Raw genomic sequence first — 18,191 nt, 5'->3', positions numbered from 1 at the left:
CTTTGTACCTCTGGGCATTAAAAAAAACAATCCTCTGGCCCCACCCCCAAATTAGAGATGAGGCAAAACTTCCAGGTTTTAATTCTTACAAAGCCCCAGAACAGCAAGCAAAGCATCTGTCATGATCATTAGGGCTACATTAAGCAAGGCCCTTCTTAACCAGTGAGTACAGAAACACAGTTTTCCTGCCACCAAATGTCAACGAGATAATACCACAGCCTCACCATCCAGCCCAGGGTCCCCCAGATGTACCACTTACAGAAAGAGAGAGACGATATGAGATGAAGCAGCACCCAGGGACGGTATGGCTGTCAACTCATTGTTATTGAGGTACCTGTAACAATGCAAAGAAATTAATCAGTTAAATTGTTTAAATTAGTTTGAAATCATCTACATATCAGAGAAATTAGAAAAACAGTGTTGAGTTGGCCACGGTAGTGTTGAATAAAAGATGAAGAAGTTAAAAGCGAGTTCTTAAAGGGAGAGAAGTCATGTGAGGTCATAAAAACTATCACACCTGTGGTTTAGAAATAACACTCAGGGGGTGCCTCTTGTCTTCCAGGGGCTTCCAATCTGACTCAGAAATCAAGACTAACAGACAAAGAACGGCGACAATAGGCCAAGATGCATGCAGCAGAACAAAAGTGCCCCAAGACCATCAAGGAGAGCATTCCTTGTGGGCTGAACCAGTCAGGAAAAGGATTTGAGGAGAAAAGACCATCTCCTCTTGGGTGTTTTCACACATCTGTGACACAGTGGTCTCTACTCTCATCAGAGGGCAACATGCTAGGACCCAGAGCCACGGACACACACATGTGTGGAGTTCCTAGGAGCTTGGATACGTGAGGCAATTATTCCAATGCCTCACTGGTGCAATAATAAAGGAGCTGGACTTGGAAACTCTCATCTATTTGAGATTCCAGGTTCTCTGAACTCTCATGAAGCCTCCAGACATGTTTCCCAAGCATACATACATATAGACACACAACTTTGCACTCAGACGTTTTGAAAATTCTCCACAGACCACAGATACTCTCCAAGCTCCCCTCCTGCTGGAACACTGTAAATCTGTATTTCCATAGTTCACAACTCTTAATGGAAGGGGAAGCCTGCAAACCAAAACATGGCTTGACCGGACTGCCCCCAGAGGCTGTACAATCCGGCCTCCTTACAAGGACATGTATTTCCAAATCTGAGAAGAGACTCCAAAATCAGACTTGTGAAGTGAGCCCAAAAATCCTTAAGAAAGCCAAAACAGAGATCAGGCTTTCTGCCAGGTGATGGGCGAAAAAAATTGTATCTGCGATGCAGAATCAAGGGGATAAAGCTGGGTTATCTTAGCCATTTTTTTTTTTTTTTTTTTAAAGAGAGTATGTCTTACATAGACCATCTTGTTACTGTTTGAAGACAAGGCCACTGAATGACAGCTGTATTCAGACAAGTACACAGCTAGCATTTGCTTGAACAGAATAATCTGGTTGTCTGCCGTCTTTTATAGAAGTGAATAGGAAAAAAAAGGAAAAGGCCTTGAATTATCTCATTTGCTTTCTTCAGTGCCAAAACCAGTTAGAGATGAAGCTTGGCAATTACTAGGCCATGGGACACAAAATGTCTGTTTCAATAGCTTCATGACTGAAGCATCTGGCAGAGAGAAAGCAGATCCGTATCATGTGGCAAATCCTTTCTCCACTTAAAGAGCCCTGGTTTGTGTGTTGAAGTAGACAATTAATTACTTTAACAGTCTCTTATCTGACTCCTCCCCTAACTCAGATTATTTCTGCTTCACCTTTTCTCTCCTCCAACTCAGCAGTGATCCATTTCCCATCTTGGTACAGAGATACTGAAAACTCTCCACCAATCTGAATCTCTACTAACAAATTTTCATAGTACCATCAATGTACTTATTACTAAAAGAGATCTTATCAGAGCAAGAAAAACAAAGGTCAGGGGTCTGTTGCCGATAAGGAAGCTTATTTAAGAACTCTTAATTTCCTAGAGATTTATTCTTGAACACAGGTGATGGTGCTAATAGTAATAATAATTTAATAGCAGCAGCTAACTTACTGTGGACTTACTATGTACCTACCAGGCATGGCTCAGAACTTTTCAGTGTACAAACTCATCTCCAGATCCATAGGGAGAAGATCCTGTGAACATTTGCAATGTACCAATGAGGACATTGAAACACTGAGACGTTAAATAATTTGATGAAGGTCACCAGCAGTAAGTGGCAGTAGCCCTGGGAGTCTAGTCCCAAAGTCTAGATTCTTAACCATTATCCTCTATTTCTTTATAACTATAGCAACGACTAACTCAATGTGCATTATGGAACTTCATCATTAAATTTCTGAGTTAGATATCAGGTACCACTACTGTTCCCTGCCTTATAGGTAAGTTCTCTAACTTATGTTTCAGTTCAAGTCACTATCCCAGGGTCATGGATAAGAGCTGAAACCAAGTGCAGTTGCAAGTCAGAGAAGATCAATAAGCAAGAAAGCCAGTGGAAAGCTCCTAATCCCCTATGTCTGGGGTCTTCATCCCTCCCACCCCCGGGCCACAGACTGGTACTGGTTCGTGGCCTGTTAGGAGCCAGGCTGCACAGCAGAAGGTGAGCGGCAGGTAGTTGAGTGAAGCTTCATCTGTACTTGCAGCCACTCCCCAGAGCTAGCATCACTGCCTCAGCTAGACCTCAGATCATCAGGCATTAGATTTAGGAGCACTGGTCCCTGGTGCCAAAAAAGTTGGGGACCACTGCCCTAGGTAACATGGTAGTTTTGTTTCAGCCTGCTCGGAATCTGATTTGACTTTACATCTGAAACAAAACAGTACACAGACTTCTCTGCAGAGGAACTTTTGCTGAATGAGCTTGGTCTCAGGTCAGCCCTACCACACACATGATAACTGCTCCACCCAATTTCACAGAAATAAATGAACAAGAAAAAGCGGTCTCATAACAATTATTCAAATTTTGACAAAACTGCGGGAAGGAGAACATACAGGTGCAGTGGACCAGTACTAAAGATAAATGGGGCATTTTATGTCTGGATCAGCAGCCCTGAGTCAACAGGGTAAGGCCAAAATCGCAAGCTCTAATCTCAACAGGGCTGCTTGATTTACGAAGAGGACAGTTGGAGCCCAAAGAACTGTATGGCCAGCTTACTTCTCGATCAGTTCTGTGAAAGAAGGACCACTAGCTAAATGTAAGTCTGTTAGCTCTACCAGTATGACTTTCTCTTTGTTCACTCTGTCCCTGCTGAAGCAAGAATACTATCCTCAGAAGGCAATGGAGGTTGAACTGGCTCTGAGGCATGACCAACTTGCCAGACTGAAATAGAGACTGGTCAAAAATAGCACAGCTGGAGCCTGGAGGGAAAAGGCTCTAGGGAAGTTTAGCACAGTCTCCACCATTAAAGAGATTGTAGGAATTTAGGATTGTGTTTAATGAAATCTTCTGAATATCTAAGGTTGTGGAATCTTCTACCCTTCACACTCCCCCCCCAAATTTGCTTCCATCCAAGGCCCTAAAAATCCTCTACAATGTCTGGCTTCCTTTTCCTGATTGATGATTCCGGATCAAGAGGTGCCCAGATGCATCAAGCCATAAACTGGGAATCACAGCCCACACCTGGAGCTAGAAGTGTGAATAAGGCAAGTGGGGCTGCATGGATCGCTTGGCCCCAGGGCAAAATCTGGAGGTAGGCCTTTGGGGCCTCAGCAGTCTCTGAAACTTCCATTTACTTGGCTTAGTGAAAGGAAGTTTTTACATTTTGCAAGATGCAAAATGTTAAAAAGGGTCCATTTCAGGGTACTTTATTATTACCCAATCAGATTAGGCTTCAACCATGAAAACAAACCCAACGAGTAATTTTGGATTATAGAGCTATTGGACTTTTTGTTTGTTTGTTGTTTGCCGTACTTATTTATTAGCTGTTGTAAGTACACAGTAAAATTTTCAAACCATTTCAAGAGAATAGCAGGACTATACAGTGAAAAAGCAAGCTTCCTTGCGCTTCAATCCTCTGGTCTGCCTCCAAGAGGAAGCTCCTGCTGCCAGCTATTAGAGATAGATGATGTACACAGGTTTGTTTGTTTGTTTGTTTGTTTTCACACAAATGCACATGTATTATACAGACTGTTTTGTACTACAGTCTCTCCCTTAGTAATGTCTTAGAAATCTCCTTAATTCTTTTAATCAGCTACAGAGTATTCCTCTGCTGGTATGAATAGAATGAATGACCCATAATTTATATAGCCATTGCACTATTAGTAGACACTTCGATTGTTTCCAAACACAAAGAGAGCTGCAATAATAGTCAGAGTTGGGCAGGGGGCTGGAACTTCAATTAGTTTTGCTTCTTTAAAGGGAGAAAGTCGTCAATAGTAGGTAGGAGCCTAGGTTTTGGAATCAGGGCCACTTAATCAATCACTATTATTATCAGTGTTTTTAGTTATTTGAGAATAGGACATACTCAATAATAGCTAGCAAGACTTTATGATATGTAGTTTGTATACCAGATGGCCAGATACAAGATGTTTTAGTATAGTGATATTTCAATCATAAGCAATAATAATAACTGTGAACATTTATTACTCTGGTCTAGGCTCTGAACTGAGTGCTATACATGCAATGCAGTGCCTCACTGAATGACATGCCAACCCTTCGAGGGAGGTACTAAATTACCAACCTGCCTTAAAAGAAACCGAGGCACAGCTACAGAGAAGCAGGCATTATTCTGAGGGGATTTTACAGCTTGGATTTCTAAATCAGACACACCTGGGTACATTCAACCCAAATCCCACCCCTTACCAATTGAATGGCCTTCAGCATGTCAACTAACCTGACTGTGCCTTAGTTTCCTCTTTCAAAAATGTAAATAACACCAAGTACCAATTTCATAGGTTTCTGGCAGGATCTAGATGAAATAATTACACCAAACAGCTTAGGATATAGCCAGATATAAAGTAAATGCTAACAGGTGGCAGTAATTCAAAGCCAAAAAGCAGTGCCTCAAAACGACACCCCCTCGTTATTCCACCCCTCTCTTAAGCACACCACACACACACTGGAGAGCATAAGCCTGAGACACAAGAGGCTGAGCCATAAATACCCAAAGGCAGGGCCCACACCAGCTTCCTTGCTGCCTGCAGGAACATTTTAGGTCAATGGCCCTGGAAAGCACACAGCAGCACCCACATGAAGCATTCTCAGGCCAGGCAGCAGTAACACGATCCCAGTGCAATTTTTAAAGAGAATGGTATAAATAGCCCCTCTTATTAATAGAGGAGCCTCGCAGTCCGGGACCCCTGGCTGGAGGCCCTCCCTGGTGGGCTTTCCTCAGAGCTGTGGGTAGTGAAGACCGTGTGGCTTGGCAGCAGCTGCACAAGTGTCCTCACGTCCTCCAGGGGCCTCCAACGGGCTCACTTTCTCTCTCCAATCAGCCCACAGTGTTCTGTGGTTCCAGGTCTCCAAAATAAAACCACTGCTAAAAACCACCGCCTGCTGCTTTGCCAGCCTGTGGTTCCCCTCTCACTGAGGTTTCCAGACTAGCATGGCTGTACAGGGTTTAAAAGAAGTGAGAGCTCCTAGGAAACTCTCGAGCCCAGTTAATTTAGAACCAGTTGTGTGTCAACTATGATTTTTTTCCTTCAATATCCTTCCCCAACTCACCACCCCTCACTCCTGACAGCCTCTTTCTGTCTCCATAATGTATCAGAATTCCCCTAGGGAAAGGCGCAGATATTTTATCAGTGAGAAGTTCCACTGCTCTGGGCACCAGAGAATTTGTCTCATCCACCCCACAATGCAACACCAGGGATTGAAGGCAGTCACAGTGGTGAAAGGTTCAACCTATCAGCTCTCAAGGATTTGTTTCTTAACCATGCACCCACTTTGGGTAGCTGTTCGATTAGAAAATAGCAGAAGAGAAAAAGAAATAACATTCAGTAAGTCCTTCCCATGTGCAAGGCCCTGGACAAAATTGCCGATTAATAATTATAATAATAACAATAATGTTATTATGTCCATACTGCATAAGAGGAAGGCAAGCACTGAGGGGCTAAATAATTTGTCCAAGGATACGGTCTGATAAGGGACAGAAACAACTCAAACCTAGGTCTGTCTGCTACCATAATGTGTGTTTTTCCTACTATATCATATTGTATCCATATGATGCAATCTGTCTTTATAACTCCCACACTCAGGAAAGTAGTGTTGCTACAGAGAGCATGGGACACAAGTTAGACTGGGGTGCAGGCCCAGTTCTACCACTTACTAGCTGTGCAATTCCAGTCAATTCTCTGTCCCTTGCTTCCTTCAACTATCTGAAAAAAGTATAAGTGACAATTTGGAGCATCGTGCTTAGCCCAATGGCTAGCTATGGTCAACTTCCACAAGTGCATTTGCAAGAGGAAGGACAGAAGTCATGCTCAAAACAGAAGGCGTGCAGGATGGGGTTAGAAGCCTCACCCTGCCTATAAATGCAACAGGGGTTCAGAGGAAGGAGAAAAGCCAAGTTGGGAAGGGAGAAGGGAGGCTGGACTTAGAGTGTGGATTTGAGTAAGAGGTCTGGAGAAATTAGAGGAAATACTCTCTGCCTAGAAAGAGAAGACTGGTGTAGAAAGAGTGATACGAGTTGATTTTCTGTGTTTAAAATCTTCAGCTGAATGTTGCAGGTTAAGATGAGGGATGTGGGAATTTAGGGCAATGCAGCTTCAGGGGTAAATGAGTAAGATTTAGAATCGAATGGATCTGAATTCAACTCTCAGATTTACCAGTCATTTAACACTGCACAGGTTTACTTAACTTCTCCGAGCTTCTCTTTCCTCTTCTGTAAAATGGAGAAAATTATTGTAAAAAAAATAATTTAGTCTACGGCTATGCTACCCTGAACAAGCCAAATCCCCTCTGATCTCGGAAGCTAAGCAGGGTTGGGCCTGGTTAGTACCTGGATGGGATCACCTAGGAAGACCAGGTGCTATAGGCGTAAAAAAAAAAAAAAAAAAAAAAAAGAAAAGAAAGAAAGAAGGGATTGTAAGCTGACAAGGTCCTTGCAATCTGTGAGGTCAACCAAGGGTTGCCTTGCCTAAAAAAAAGAAAAAGAAAAAAAAAGAAAAAAGAAAAAATTTATATCATAGTATTGGTATGAGGATCAAATGAAGTAGTATTCATCAAAGATTTGGCATGATGCTGCTATAATTGCTGTGGCTGTTGTTACATGTGAAATTTATTTTTAGGACTCATAACCGCACAGGGATATAAAGTACAGCACAGGGAATACAGTCAATAGTATTATAACTATGTATGATGTCAGATAGGTACTAGACTTATCAGGGGGATCACTTCCTAAGTTATATAAATATCTAATTATGCTGCATACTCTGAAACTAATATAATATTGAATGTCAACTATAATTGAAAAAAATAATAAAATACAAAAAAAAACAAAACAAACAAAAAACAAGACTCATAACCAGCATCCCCAGTGAAGGACAGGCAGAAGTCATATGTTCTCACTTTAGATCTGGGTGGGGTATAATTTCCAAAAGGTAGAAGGCGACAGAAGGCTGTAGGTTAAGGGAGCCAAACCAATGAAAGTTGAAAGCCTGTTATGGGAAGGAACAAATGGAACAGGAGAGCCAGAGAGAACAACACAGAAACTGCTCACAGGAGTATCTACCATGCCCCCAGTTGATTGGGGTCGGGGGAGGAGGTGGGTAATGATGATTGGAACTGTGGGTCATGTTAGGTCCAGGACCTGGCCACATACCCATACCCACTCATGCAGGCCAGGCACAATGGCCCTCATCCTGTTCCTTCCTGAGGACCTGTATTTGCAGTCCTTCCTGTGCACATCATTCATATCTGCTCAACTGTCACCTTCCTACCATCCAGCTCTGTTATCACCCCTCCAAAATTACAAAAGAAAAACTCCTCACATTACCATGTTCTCTTCCCCACCTTACACTTACCACTAATAAGTCTTACTAATTTCCTTGTCCAGTACATGTCTTCCTCCATCTTAATGTAAACTCTGAGAGAGAATAAGTTTGTCTGCAGAGCTGGGTTTGGGTGAGGAGAAGTACAACACTTAATGGGCTGCCAAAAAAATCAGTAACCAGGATAAAGACTATTTTACTGTAGTATTTTTAAAATATCAAAATGAATGTACATAAAATCCATGATGAACAAAATATCTAAATTTTAACATCAAGACAGGATCAGCAATAGTACCATATCGAGCCATACTGGAATTTGAGGGCAAAAGGAAAAAATCAGTCACTGATCTTGTCTTTACTTAAACTTTTTATATTTTACTTATTATGGATTTCTTCACATTCACTTTTATTTTTTAAATATTGCATTAAAATATCGTTTATCTCAAATGCTGAGTTTCTGGTGCCCCTTAAATTCTGCACCTGACGCAAATGCCTCGCTTGCCTCACCCCAGTCCCAGCCCTGTCTGTCTGTCCTATTTACCACTGTACTCCCAGCACGCAGAGCGATGTCTGGCAAACAGGAGGCACTCAAATAAACGTTAAAGGAAAGCTTGAATAATGCCAAAAGAAATACCTCAATTTTTTGTCCAATCCTAAAAGGAACCACTAAGCTTGGAGACTTAACACACAGAAACTGGATATCCTAACCACAGGCATTAAAGATAGCTTGGATCAGGAAGAAGCACTGGGTTATGAACCCAACCAGCTACTTGATAAACTAGGTTTATCATCTTGGGTGACTATGTTGGGCTCAACTGTATCTGCTCAAAATTTATATGTTAATTTATGTGCAAGTATTTTGCAAATTGTACCAGCTGATGAAATTAAATTCCCTTTAGATGAATCATTAACAATGGAATCAAAGAATAATAAACAAGGATTTCTATCTGTTACACATAATAGCCAGAATGTATAAGCACTGGGTAAGTATTTATGGAATATCCATGTACCATATGTAGTTTTACTAATAAATAAGTAAATAAATAAATAAATAAACAAACAGGAAATTCAAAAAATTTCAATTTACATGATAAAGTAATAAAAATGTAAGGATATATAAGAAACATACAAAAACTATTAATATATATACATTTTGATCCCAAAGTTATATGTGTAGAGGTTTTTCACTGAGTCTACACAAAGGTTATGTATGGGTGATAATACTGGTGATTGGTCTTTACATGTTTCTATAGTTTCTAAATTTTCTGCTGTAGGTATGCATGACCTATGTGAAAGTGTCTGTAAAGTCCCTGTGAAACTAAAATTCCTGATAATCCTAACATTCGTTTTAAAAGCAGAATTCTTTACATTAAAAAGAAGAAAAGACTGAGGCCTGGTTTAATGAACACTGGAAGAGGCAGCAAGCCTAAAGTTCCAAAGGCAGTAATGCAGAGCTCTGTTTAGAGATGCTTGAGAGGAAAGGTAAGCCTCTATTGTCTATTCTTTTATACCTTAGTTTCCTGGAAAACAGAAGGGCGGGGCTGGCTCATATACCTCTGCTGAACAGGCTGCTCTACCTCCCTGGGAACAGTGGGGAAGTACCCACCAGGTGTGTTAACCCAGTTGGTACACAAGCCTTCCCACAGGGAGGGGACTCTCTTACACACCCACCATGTTCCTGTGATTTCCAGTAAGTCCGTACCTACTGGACTGTAACACACCCACCACTGACTGCCTAGGAAAAAGAGGTGGGCTGCAGTGAAGGAGAGAGCTAAGTAAGCAGTACAATTTGTCACTGACAACCTTAATGCAAACGTTCCTTCTAACAAGTTTAGAAGGCTGAACAAGGAAGGACAGTGAGCAATGCTGCAATATGAGAGGGTTTTCCCAAGGAGCTCTCCATCCCTCTAACCCCCCAGAGGTTTGGGTAAAAACACTCACACTTCCTGTAGATTCGGCAAATCCTCAAAACCAGAAGGGTCAATCTCCGAAAGTTTGTTGTAGCTCAGGTTTCTGATAAAGGGAGAAGAAAAAAAGAAAAAAAAGTTGAATCAACATGACTTTACACTCAAAATTCAAGAATCTTCTATCCCATCCCTTCAAAAAAACTAAACCCTCTCCCTCATGATTGCCCCATCTCACGCATTATTTTAAGTAACCTTATACTGAGATTTACAGATATATCTCCTCCACACATATCCATAAACAAATCGCTGTGAAAATCTCAAATCACTTGAGATCGGCTAAACTCAAATGAATTTCAATCGATACTATTCACCACTTAGCAACTTTTAAAGAAATTCTAAGGTAAGCCAGACCTCTACCTACATTAGAGTGTGCTGGTCCAAGGCTATTCTAAATGGTACTTTTTAATTAATGTTTTACGAAAGCATCAAACAGGATCAAGCAGTACTAAAGAAAAAAAAAATGACCCTTCACTGTCTAAAAATCAATGGTTCTCAATCAGGACTGGCATTTGGCAATGTCAAGACATTTTCAGTTGTCACGACTGCAGGGAAAGGGGCGTTTGTTACTGGCATCTGGTGGGTGGAGGCCAAGGATGCTGCTAAACATCCTACATGCACAGGACGGCCCTTTACTACAAATAATTATCTAGCCCTAAGTGTCAATAGTAATCTTAAGAGGTTGAGAAACCCTGGTCTAAACAAGAACTTAAGACAAAAACTCACATGTATAGTCAAAGTTGAAAGAACTGTTTAGAACATGAATACTATAAGATCCTAATCATAAATCTATATATGAACACAGCATTCCCATCACCAATGGATAAACACTGGAAGTGATAAATCACACAGGAGCCAGGAGCCACGGTCGTAGGAAATTCATGATTGTTGTTAACCAAAGGCAGCGAAAGCTGCACACGTGAAGAATCTTCTCAAGATGATGGCATCTGTCACAATTATTCAGAACTACATCTCTTTCTCCTTCACCACCAGCCCCCTCAAGCTGCATCCTTAGAGGGAGACATTGCAACATGGGAAATGTGTGGTCAGGTGAGCTTCTCAGATCACACTCTCAACACAGGCCAGGTTAATTAATCTTTTAGGAACAAAATCCACAGAGATGTGATCCATCTGGGCCGTATTTATGGCACACGTTTCTTGCTCCCTGCCACCAAAATATACCCAGTCCTGTGTAAGCAGAAAGAGATTAACATTTTTCATCTCAGCTATTAATTCCAATGACATTACTGCCAATTAACAGTAATAACTAATTATGAGTTTAAAGTCTAGCTCTTAAGGGGCACAGTATCATCACATAAGCGGCAACTACCTTTTAAACTTACTCCAGAGACACTGCAATCAATACTAACCTAGAGCTGATGGCCATTTCACTGTCAACTCAAGACATTCATTTAAATAAAAGCCCAGCTACACTTGCAATAAAGGGTACATCTGTGTCCGGGCAATAGCCTGAATTAAAAGCAATTTGTTCAGAGATTATGTTATTATAAAAAATTGAAGGTGGTAATTTTTAAAACCACATATTGTGTGAGCTTATCTGTACTTGGGGGTATTTATGTTTGAGTACACAGAAATCAACAGATTAGACTTGGAAAAGAACATCTACAAATGGAGAGAATTCGCCCACATCAGAAAAGGGACTAGATAGAATGAAATTGTCTTCTATTTTGAGCACATTATCATAAAAAGAGGGGAACTGAAATATCGTTTCTGGGTCTAAAGATACTGTGAACTCACAATTACTATAAGATTTGTATCTCCATAGGTAATGCAAGTTGTTGAGCTGCAGGAGACATCAGAGAATCATTCAGAAACCACAAAGGCACCATCACCCCACCAGGTGTGGAATGAAGCTGACAGAGCAGTACCTGCCTGCCAGCCCTTCTAACGGGGCATTTGCTCCTGTCTCTACAAACAAAGGCAGTGCAGATCAGTCTTTTCCATTTTCAAGAGAAATTCAAACTTGGAATTCTTATATAAAATATTTTCAATTCTTAAAAAAAAAACAAAATAGTATCCCTGGATGGGCCAAACAGAACATATCTGAAGGCCACATTTGGGCTGAGGACCACCAGTTCTCAACCACTCATCTAGGCCACTGAATCTTGAGACTATTAAGTTCAAATGAATGACTTGTTTCTGGCTTATACATTTGTAGCCAGGGGTACAGCTGGGGCTCACAGGATCTAGGTCTCAAGCAATCAAATGGTGGCCCCATTTTCAACTACCTAGAATAAAATCACTTCATGGCTACTTGAAAAAAGATCTTCCATAAGCTAGTCTTATCAAGAAACCAAGCAGCATCAGGACCTAACACTGAGATCCCAGTAAGCAGCAATGAACATGAAGATATCTCTAAGTGGAAATTAAAGCTCTCATGGGTCGGCCTGGGTGCAGTGATGCTTCAACTTCCAATGAACTAGGAAAGCCACATACCAACAAATGAGTGTCAAGCAGACTGGCTTTAAAGGGTAACTCTCTGTTCGAAGCGCCTACTCGCAATTACAGAGAAAAGAAGAGAGAAGAAAGAGGCTGAAGTTAAGGTCCCCTGGAACAGCTTCTACTTTTGGACCAAAGCTGCCTAGCTTTTAAGTCTGAGAAGTGACTAATCCTGCAACCCAGGACAGCCTGTTGATCACCAATTGCTTGACCAGGAAATGGGGAAAATATTTACTATATTCTCTCTAACGAACATAATCTGAAATAAAATCCTCAGAGAAATTTTCTTGTTTGCTCATTTCAGGGAAACAAATTCCCAGCATAACAATTTTTTTTTTATTGCGGTAAAATATACATAACATAAAATTTACCATCTTAACCATTTTTAAGTGTACATACAGTTCAGTGGCATTAAGTACATTCACATCGTGTGCAACCATCACCATTATCCGTCTGTAGAACTTTTTAATCTCCAACTGAAATATAGTACCTCTTAAACAGTAGCTCCCCATCTTTCCCCATCCCCTACTCCAGGCCTGGCAAACCCCATTCTGCTTCCTGTTTCTATGGAATGTGACTATTCTAAGTACTTCCTATAAGTGGAACCATACAGTATTTGTCTTTTTGTGTCCGGCTTATTTCCTTAGCATAGTATCATATTGTAGCATATGTTAGAATTTCCTTCCCATTCGAGGCTGAATAATATTCCACTGTATATATGTATGTGTGTGCATATATACATATATATGTATATGCAGGTGCACACACGTGCACACGCACATACACATTTTGTTTATCTGTTCAGTAGTTGATAGGCATTTGGGTTATTTCCACCTGTCGACTATTGTGAATAATGTTGCTATTAGCACTGGTATAATTTTTCTAGCACAATTTTTAAATAAAGTTGTTGAACCCTTTGACTGCTATGGTTACTGACATTCATTTTTCAATGATTAAAAAAACTACATACATTTATTCAATCCAATAACTATGCAGAGAGGGGTGTGAATTCTCATCTCAGTTCCTAAGAATAATCAAAGGGTTAATCAGTGAAAAACCTTTAATGAGGGTTTTTTTTTCAGGTGGCAGCTGACATACACACAAATCTAAAGCATCTCACTTATTTCTACAAACACGATCACTCCGTACCCGGCCGGACATCTCAATGTGTCTTAAGTTGAAGGTTTCAGATTCTCCCGTCAAAACAATTCATCTGTCAGCAGGACAGATGCTGTCAAAAGCATTTCTACACCTTTCAGTGGCAAAGAAGAGCGGAAAGAAATCTCAGGGAATTTAGTTACTGCCAATTGCAGCTTTCATTAAACATTTTGTCAGTTATTGTCATAACACAAATTTTCCCTATTCTTATACAAAGGGTGCGCAAATCTTTGAACAATTGAGCCCAGCCATAGATATTCTTTCAGCTAATCTGCTGAAAGATGACCGTCCAGCCTACCATTTGCAGGACACACAAGAGGCACCTCTGCCGAGAACAGCTCAAGTTTTATCCAGGTTTTATTTGTGTCTGAAAAGCAAAATGTTTAACAGTGCACAACAACAATCTGCCTGCTGAACATTTTCCCTAATGAGGCCCCCTACCAACCCTACAGAATTGGAAGAGCTAAGACTTTAAATAGCTGAGAAATCCCCACCAGTATGTAAACCTGTGGTGTCTAATACCATAGCCACTAGCCACCCGGCTACTGATGTTTATATTTAAACTAGTTAAGATTATATAAAATTAAAAATTCCCTTCTTCAGCTGCACTAGCCACAGCGCAAGTGTTCAACTGACACAGGTGGCTAACAACGACCATACTGCATGATGCAGACAGAGGACATTTCTGTCATCACTGAAACGTCTATTAAACTGTGCTGTATCATGGAATAATCAACCAATATTTCTAGATCATGAAATCATCAACAAATATTTAAAATGAAATGGCATTCATAGACAAACTTGGATTTTAACAATAAATTTTAATTTCCCAATAATTCAAGAGCTTTGTTTAAAAATGCGGTAGGGGATGGACATAGACATTAGCCTACATCTTTTAAGGACACAAAGTTCTTAACCATCCAACAGAAGAAAAGGCCTTTGAAAACTCATTTCACGAGGAAGACACTCTCAACAACAAAAACAAAAATGTTCTCTGAGACTAACTCTATAGGCTTAATCAGTATTTACATAATCTGACCAGCATCTTTCTGGATTATAACCAGAACCACCTATTACAAACTTGGCAAAGGCCATTCAAGGCTGGCAAACAATAATTCATTGACTTCTTGGAAGTCAAGGGGTAAAAAGTTCCTTTTGCTTTGGAGTAAGCTGTAGTGAGGAGATAACCCCAACATCGTTGGATGACATAATTAGGACTTCGTCCTCAAAAACAAGCACAAACCAGACAATACAGACAAGACCTCTCGCTCCAAAGAGCGGCACAGTACATGGTTGTACTTTTCAACATTAATAGGAATCATAATTCAAAGTGGAAGGAACTAGTCCTAAATCTGTGACAATCATTCCCTGGGGAAGGAGGTTTTCATACTCAGTTTGGTTTCCGGGCCAGGCTATTTCCCATTACTTAACCCCGTCTGGACTCCTGAACGTCACTGTACTTTGCATATTTTAAGCTTTCAGATGTTTGCTAAACTGAATAATACAGCCAGAAAGAAAAGTGTGAGGCAATCCAATGATCCAACTATTGAGGCACCCAGGACTAGCCTGGAAATTTCTTGTTTCTCAAGAAACTGTGGGCTCCAGCTAGACAACCCTAGATAACCTTAGAAATTGCATCGTTTGCCACCATTTAAGAAAGAGTCACCTGCTTAGGACTAACTGGGAAAAAGGGATCAGTCCTTTCAAATTTCAAGGGGTGTGGGTAAGGAAGAACATATAACTTTGTTAAAGTTTTTTAATCCTTTAAACTTTGAAAGCCATTTCTGCTGCTTTTTTACCTTCTGAGGAATTATATGTAGTACACATCAAGTTCCAGTGAAATCACCACATTATGTTCCCTATAAGGGTTTGAGAAAAAGAGAGTTCTTTTAAAATCTAGAATATTAGATGTCCTTATCTTTTTTTTCTATTGTGATGTTTTCCCCTCATTAACCAAACACTACAACTAAACAGCCTAATAATACACATTAAAGGGTTATATTAAGAATGAAACTGCATATTAAACTAGAACCATTCTTGTAGCATCCTCACCCAAGAATTCCCACTCAGGAGAAGTTTCTGTATGTGCTGCCATCTTTCTTCAGTAAGCTAAGCAAGCAACATATTCTCTAAACTGAGGCTTGGAAAAAGAAACACATTCTGCAAATAATAAAATCCAAAAATCACTCAGATATTAACTCAATATTATTAGCTCATTTTGTAAGCTTTTAGTCAAGTTATATTTAAGAAAGTCAGTAATGAATCAGTTACCTCAGATTTTGAAAATATCACATAGATAATTCTCTGTGCAAATAAGGCTTCCGGCAATTCAAAAGAATAGGCACTAGCCATAATATAAGGACCCCAGAGTCACCACTGACTTTTATTCCTTAAAACCTGCTATAGAAATCAGTGTGGGCCTCTGAATTCTGATGCTTAAGACATTATCTGAGAGAAGTCACCATGCTGTTTCCATAATCCCAGGCATCTTACATGTGCCCTAATAGTGCACCCATCTTACACCAACCTATGGTTAATTTAAGCACAGGTCTAAGTCTTTGTCCTTTAGCACCCAACAGATATCAAATTCAACAAATATTCATCTGCAATGTATACTGTGCTCTGATAAATTCTGACACAAATTAGGATGAGATTTTAGTCCATGACCTTAAGGAGTTTACAACCTACTGGTCAGATAAGACTCTGGAGCAAATAATTACAGCAAAAGATTCTAATATGGCAAGCATCTTGTGAATGGTAGACCAGGAGTTGCAAATTGGTGGCTTTTGGGCCAAAGCTGGACTGCAGGGAAATTTGTTTGTTTCTGACTGAACAGTGTTTGAAGAAACTGAAGGTTTTCACCAAAAAAAAAATAAAAGCTTCAGTTTTTCTTGAAAATAATCACTGGGCCAGCATTCCTGATAGCCAACGATCAGCTACCTTTATTCAGTAAGTACTCCAGTTGACCACAGATCTCTCCACTCCTATTGTCTCACCCAGGTCCTCCTTACTCAGTTGCAGTATTTGTCTGGCCCCTGTAAGCATGAGTCTGTCATCCCCAGTATGGATACCACTGATTATAGACAGCTTCAGAGCAGGGAATATCAGTATGATAAGAAAGGTATGTCAGAAAAAGACCTTAGTTAGACCTGGAAAAAGGGTAGAAGAACACAGTTTTTGAGGAAGAGTAACAGAAAAAAAGGCCAGAAATGTTGAATTAGGCATAGAGGGTATAAAGCTTTAAAAAAAGAAAGAAAGAAAAAGAAAGAACGAAAAAAGTCAAGTCAAGTAGTCAGGGCTTCCTAGAAAGCAGAGGGGCAAGACACGAATGGTTTTAGGGCAAAGTCAAGAAAAGTAGCCAGATTCACAACCTACCAGGCAGTACTAGTCAAGGGTCATACAAACCTTAACAAATCACAGGGCCAGGTCCCTCTTGTATGTTAATCTATAGGACCATTTCCCCAATGGCAGAATATCTCCTTGTCCAACTACTTAAAGTTTTGACTAAAACAGTCCAGAGGGCCACTATCACTGAAGGCAATCAGTGTTTGCCTTCTATAACATTCCTTAGAACAGGAGATTCTGGGATCTGGTTTTCTTACCAAACTAAGATGTTGGCCAAAGGGAAACAAAGTAATTGGGTGTGACATGGTTTCGTTATTTAAGCACTCTCATGCTTGGTTGTGCGGTGGTATTGGGCGAAGCCCACAAATTTCCCGCAACAGTCTCTCGTTAAACATAGTATGTGCATCGCTAACTTCTAGAGATTAATTAACTTAATTAAGAGGAGGCACTCCAGCACACCAGCTCTGCAGTTGGTGGGCACTTCACAAACAAAGGGAATTTGCAAAGGGAATAGCTGCTGGCCACAGGCGGACCCCTCCCACAAAGGGAACACCACCCAGGACCATCCCAGCAAGGAAGAGATACCTACAGCCGCCGTTTAGTTTTACTATTAGAGAAGTGGCTTTGCAGGAGACTTGAAAATGAGCAGGGGGAAGAGAGGGGTCAAGAGTTTGGTCAACTATTCTCTACTTTATCATCTCTTAAAAGGGATCACAAATTTGCCCTTTCAGAGTCCTCAAGCTTTACAAGACTTTCCAAACTCATCACCTCCACAATAGGACCCTTTCACCCTTTCTAGACACCATTCAGCACACAGCTTAATCTTGACCTAAAAGCCTGGCCACAATGCGGGACAGAGGGTGGTCAGTGTCTCAGAGCCAAGCGCTCCCTTCCCCCATCAATCTCTTCTCACATCCTGAGGCACAGGCACTCCAGTGAGAGCAGAGGGCTTATCAGTCATGACCCAGAGGGGACGGAAAGTGCAGCAAGGACCAGTGCTCGCCTCTGGCAATACATTCAGAGGCCAGGGTTTGGTGGAGGAGGATTCTCCTAAATGGAAACCTCACTCTACTGAAGCAGGAAACGGGTGACTCTTGCTTCTAAAGTAGTCAAAACAAGTCAGGAAAAAGGGACAGGAAGTGAGGGACACAGTAACCTAGTGGATAAATCTGGAATCCTCAGTTTGCCACATGCTTTGTAAAGTGTACCAGTACTCTTCTGGTCGTGGATTAATGTTTTCCTTTCCTAACACCATCACCTGTACACCTCTGCCCCTACAAATGTCTACTTTGAGGAGATTAGCTTCCTGTAAAACCACCATTGCAAAAT

General features: G+C 40.7%; 1 protein-coding gene and 1 pseudogene across 2 annotated transcripts in view; one reads left to right on the top strand and one right to left on the bottom strand.

Annotated features, from left to right (window-relative positions):
* Positions 1-18,191, bottom strand: part of LRIG1 (leucine rich repeats and immunoglobulin like domains 1) — a 108,553-nt gene that overhangs the window by 63,554 nt on the left and 26,808 nt on the right. For both annotated transcript variants that reach the window (XM_039851711.1, XM_039851712.1), the window contains exons 2-3: positions 9,877-9,948; positions 260-334 (exon numbers count right to left, since the gene is read on the bottom strand). In XM_039851711.1, the coding sequence (XP_039707645.1) occupies positions 260-334; positions 9,877-9,948 (147 nt within the window). The remainder of the gene's footprint in view (positions 1-259; positions 335-9,876; positions 9,949-18,191) is intronic.
* LOC120593852 (uncharacterized) lies at positions 6,867-6,983 on the top strand (annotated as a pseudogene).

This window comes from Pteropus medius, unplaced genomic scaffold (assembly GCF_902729225.1).
Source record: "Pteropus medius unplaced genomic scaffold, Ma_sr-lr_union100, whole genome shotgun sequence".
NCBI lineage: Eukaryota > Metazoa > Chordata > Mammalia > Chiroptera > Pteropodidae > Pteropus > Pteropus medius.
Note: the sequence above shows the minus strand (reverse complement) of the source record. Positions and strands in the feature narration are given on the sequence as shown.